We start from the raw sequence: 5,202 nt of genomic DNA, 5'->3' as shown, positions 1-5,202 counted from the left end.
AACAGAACTAGAACAGAACTAGAACAGAACTAGAACAGAACTAGAACAGAACTAGAACAGAACTAGAACAGAACTAGAACAGAATTAGAACAGAGCTAGAACAGAACTAGAACAGAACTAGAACAGAATTAGAACAGAGCTAGAACAGAACTAGAACAGAGCTAGAACAGAACTAGAACGGAACTAGAACAGAACTAGAACAGAACTAGAACAGAACTAGAACAGAACAAGAACAGAACTAGAACAGAACTAGAACAGAACTAGAACAGAACTAGAACAGATCTAGAACAGAACTAGAACATAACTAGAACTAGAACTAAAATTAAATTACAACTGTAGGGTACTTATAAAATTGCATTGGTTGATTTTGCATTACAATTGCCTGTCGATGGGGCTAATGGTGTCTGTAACATTGTCTGTGTGTTTATTTTTAATGTTGAAAGTTGTACTCACACGCATTGTCTCTGTTTCAAATGCGGCATTTCAAACTTAAATGCCTTTAAGCTTTTTGGATTGCAGATTCTTTTTCTCTGTTAAATATACAAATTACAAACACACATAGCCTTCCGAAAAGACAAAATTTACTCGCTTGTACAGCTCCAACTTTTGTACCCTAGATATATGCGAATGTTGATCAATGATCGGCATCAAGAGATGTACACTTTTTCAAGGAAAATTAAACATAAAATGTCACTGGCGTTGAGTTAACTTCTCTCGTCCCCTGTTGACTGTAGTTGGTTGAACTTAGCTGCAATAAGAAGCAGATGTAGCCAGTCAGTCATTCCAAATTATGATTGCTATTTGCTGCATTATGGCTTAAATGCCATTTAGTTGTGGACATTAATGTGGGAAAATTTCTGATGACATTTGATGCTTTACAAACAGAAAGACAGACACACACACACACATTCATAATTATTACTCAAAGGCATATTGATTTTTGTTTGTTTGTAATCTGATTTAAGTTTAAATCATCTTGTGGTTAATAATAATTGCATTAGAGAGAAGAGGAGTAAAAATACACATCATTTCTTTAGAGCTTAAAGCTCTAAGGTTTTAAAAGTGATGATAAAAATAGTAAAAAGTAATTTATTGCCAAAAAAATGGCGTGATGATGTTAGTTGGTTCATTAGTTCATTAGTTAGTTAGTTAGTTAGTTAGTTAGTTAGTTAGTTAGTTAGTTAGTTAGTTATTTAGTTAGTTAGTTAGTTAGTTAGTTAGTTAGTTAGTTAGTTAGTTAGTTAGTTAGTTAGTTAGTTTGTTAGTTAGTTAGTTAGTTAGTTAGTTAGTTAGTTAGTTAGTTAGTTAGTTAGTTAGTTAGTTAGTTAGTTAGTTAGTTAGTTAGTTAGTTAGTTAGTTAGTTAGTTAGTTAGTTAGTTAGTTAGTTAGTTAGTTAGTTAGTTAGCTAGTTAGCTAGTTAGGTAGTTAGTTAGTTAGTTAGTTAGCACCTTATACTTTTACCTTTTGTTTCCCAAAAATTAAATTATTTCTCTCTCTCCCTCTTCTAGATTCCAATGACCTGCACTGCACACACATACAATGTCCCACAAAATGCCCAGCAGACAGTTATCTCAAATCCACACTCGACGATGAAGAGGACGAAGACTCTGAAGACTATGAAGATGAACTGCTGGGTCATGATCCATACATAGAAGAGCTGGGGCATTTTGAAGAACTACCACCCGAAGAGGAATTACATGAAACACATATGCCACAACACATTCTCAAAGAAAGACAAAAGAGAGAAGTATTCTTTCAAGAAGAAATCGAAAGATGTTGTGATAATCAGAAATGTGTTTGCAACAAGTGTGATGATGTGCCTAAGTGTGCTGCCGGGCATGTAGCCGTCGAAGTTCATGAGGGCCACGGAGTGCCTGGAAATTGTTGCTCGATCTATAGGTGTGTCGAAAAGGAGGAATGTAAGATAGGCGTAAAACAATCCTGGTGGAATAATAAATGTCACAAATGTTCCTGTTTTGGGGAGTCAGAATTGTGTATGCAGATTTGTCCCGAAGAGGAAATTTTACAAAATTGTTATTCAGAATATTTGCAAAAACCCATGATGAATGGTGCCATTTGGAAAGAGGGCATATGTACTAATTGTAGGTGTGAGCAGGGAAAAAGAAGATGTTTTGCTTCAGCTTGTTTGAACGATGATGAAGTAGATGAGAGGCCGGAAATTGTGCACGATAATGAGAAAGATATAGAGGAAGTGGTAGAAGATTATGCTACAGAATCCAGCACTATTGAGACACCCTTAATAAGAGTGAACGAAGAGACTAATTCAACTATCTCTATAGAAAATACCAATTTGCCAGTTATAGATGACGGCCTAATAAATGAAGCCCATACTATATCTCCCTTGTTCGGAGCAGAGGAATCATCAAATAAACCTTTTGAAATTGAAGAGATTTCTTCATCGACTTTCAAACCAGAAACAGGAGATCTTTTTGCTGGAAATTCTTCTCATTTTGAGAGCACAACTTCAGAATCTTTATTGGAAACTATGGTAAACTCTACTGTATCTTCTATTTTGGAAATTTCTTCTTCTCCAGTCAGCTCCTCAGAAGAGTCTTTAAGTTCTCTAGTGACCTCAACTGAAGAGCCTAAATTGAAAATAAAAATGGAACTAGATTCCGAAATACCTAACAATAACACTAGCAGCGAAGAACCTAAGCCTATAGAAGATATCGAAGAGATTTCCTTTACAACTACAGCTTCTTCATTTGATGTTTCAAAATCTATATCAATTGTGGAAGTTGAGCAAGATTCCTCTTCAACTATTACTACCACAGAAGAACCACCGACATCTTCTATATCCACAGTAACCAAGAATTCATCTGAAATTCCAGTGGAATTGTTCAAAGATGAGATTACAACTCCCGAAAGTTTGCTGGCAACAACAACAGAAGAAATTTCCAGCACAACCTCAAGAAGTCATATTGGAGAGTCTTCCAGTATTATTGAAGACATATTTTCTTCAACAGCTTCTACTACAGCTTCTCCCATTGACTTTGAAACTACAAAATCTTCCGAAACTACTGTAGAAATCAATAGTGTCTTCTCCACTACTCATACTCCCGAAACTACAATGGCCTCTTATCTATCACACTCAACTTCAGTCGCTACTGAATCCACGATGACCGAAGAAACTTTGACCACAATTAAAACGATAACATCTTCTACAGTATCAAAGTTAAACAGCGATGAAACTAGCACTACAACTCCCCTAGAAACTACTACAAGTGAAACCGCATACAGCACACCTACTACAAACTCCTGGACCTCAACGCAGACATCTTTAGCGATAACCTTGTCTTCAGATCAATTCTCTACCACAATCTCTTCGACCTCCACAACTTCTTCACCATTTTCCCATAACAGCGACTTTACCACCTCTACAGAAGCCTCTATCTCTGCCGAATCTTCCTCAACCTCCACCACAACAGCACCCGAGCCTCTTAAACCGCTATATCAACCTTATGGCGACTTCAGCACCGAAGAGCGAGTACCCAGTACACATAATCGCATGCGTATTATCTTTGATGAAATCGATTATGTAGTCATGATTGTACTCTTTATTGGATCCATGTTATGCATTGCATTGGGTTTGATTATACGCCACACCAAAAATCGCAAGAAGATGTACTCAAGTATACCGAATTCCGAGACCAGTTTAAGTCAAACTTCAACTGTTATCGATGTAATACCGGTGTAGATGTGATATTAAAGAGAAAGAGATAGAGAGGGAGAGAGAAATGTAGATGGAAGAAAAGAGAGTATATCCGAATGGAAAACGAAGAAGAAGCAGAACTTTAAGGCGAAGAGCTGAAGAAGAAAGATATTAGGAAAGAGATTTTAGGCCAAAGTGTTTGAAAAAAGGGGTTTCGGGGGGTTTTAATGCGGTTTAATAGGGAGATAAAGAAATAAACCTAGAACAACATGTTGCTTAACATGTTTAGGAACAGTATTAGGTTTCTTTAGAAAACTGTTATACGTAACATTTAAACTTTCATAAAACTTTATTAACAAGTTGCTTAACAATAGAATAGGTTTCAAAAAAATGTTACAACATTCTTTTAACTTGTGACAACATGTTGCTAAACTTTTTTTTAGCTTTTAGTAAACTTTATTTCAAACTGTTGTACATTACTTTAGAAAACTGTTATACTTATGTTTTAAAACTGTTATAACTCTTTAAAAAGACACTCTTTTTCAAACACTTTCGCCAAAGAACATTTAGTAGAACAAAACTTATTTTTTATCATTTTTATTTTAGTTGATAATTTTTTTTTTAATTTATTTATTTTCAAAATTACTTTTTGTATTATTTTATAAAAGATTAATTTCTTTTTTTATTATTATTAATTTTATTATTTTTACTACACACACATAATCTATTTAAATCTTTTTTAATTTATTTATTTCTCCTTTATTTAAATATATATTTTTTATTATTGTATTTTTTAAAAACAAACCAAATTACGAAATTTTAAATAATTTTTTTTTTTGTAGGCGTATTATTCGCTTATTTATTTCACATTAAAAAACAATTTAATATTTAATATTGATAATTTGTTGAACAGGAAAAACAATTAAAAAACAAGCAAACAAATAAGGTTTGGAAAAAACAAAGCGAAAAAAGTATTAATCAAAAGTAAATACAGAATGTTATTGCAAACACAAAAACATTAAATTAAATATTTAAAAAAAAAATATAGCTTTTTTTAAATTTTAACAGAAAAAATTGCAACATTTTACTTAAATCTACCAATCAGGGCAAGAAATTTAGTTATAAGAAAAAAGGTTTAGTCTCTACAAACAATTATTGTTACATCAACTAAATTTTATGTTTGTTTACAAATTTGTTCCCACACAACGATTTACTTCTAAACCAGAAAATATGACTATAGATTAGACAATAGACTAGACTATAGACTAGACTTTAGACTAGACCATAGACTAGACTATAAACTATGCTACAGACTAGACTATAGCCTAGACTATAGACTAGACTATAGCCTAGACTATAGACTAGACTATAGCTTAGACTATAGACTAGGCTATAGCCTAGACCATAGACTAGACTATAGCCTAGACTATAGACTAGACTATAGACTAGACTATAGACTAGACTATACTCTAGACTATAGACTAGACTATAGACTAGACTATAGACTAGACTATAGACTAGACTATAGA

General features: G+C 33.4%; 1 protein-coding gene across 3 annotated transcripts in view; it reads left to right on the top strand.

Moving 5' to 3' along the window:
* The window catches only part of LOC111681024 (flocculation protein FLO11-like), a 200,686-nt gene extending 196,311 nt beyond the window's left edge, over nucleotides 1-4,375 (top strand). For all 3 annotated transcript variants that reach the window (XM_046950904.1, XM_046950905.1, XM_046950903.1), the window contains one exon: nucleotides 1,509-4,375. In XM_046950904.1, the coding sequence (XP_046806860.1) occupies nucleotides 1,509-3,718 (2,210 nt within the window). In that variant the 3' untranslated portion in view covers nucleotides 3,719-4,375. The remainder of the gene's footprint in view (nucleotides 1-1,508) is intronic.
* The last annotated feature ends 827 nt before the right edge of the window (nucleotides 4,376-5,202 follow it).

Source organism: Lucilia cuprina, chromosome 5 (genome assembly GCF_022045245.1).
Source record: "Lucilia cuprina isolate Lc7/37 chromosome 5, ASM2204524v1, whole genome shotgun sequence".
Classification (NCBI taxonomy): Eukaryota; Metazoa; Arthropoda; class Insecta; order Diptera; family Calliphoridae; genus Lucilia; species Lucilia cuprina.
This window is presented reverse-complemented; position numbering and strand designations above follow the sequence as displayed.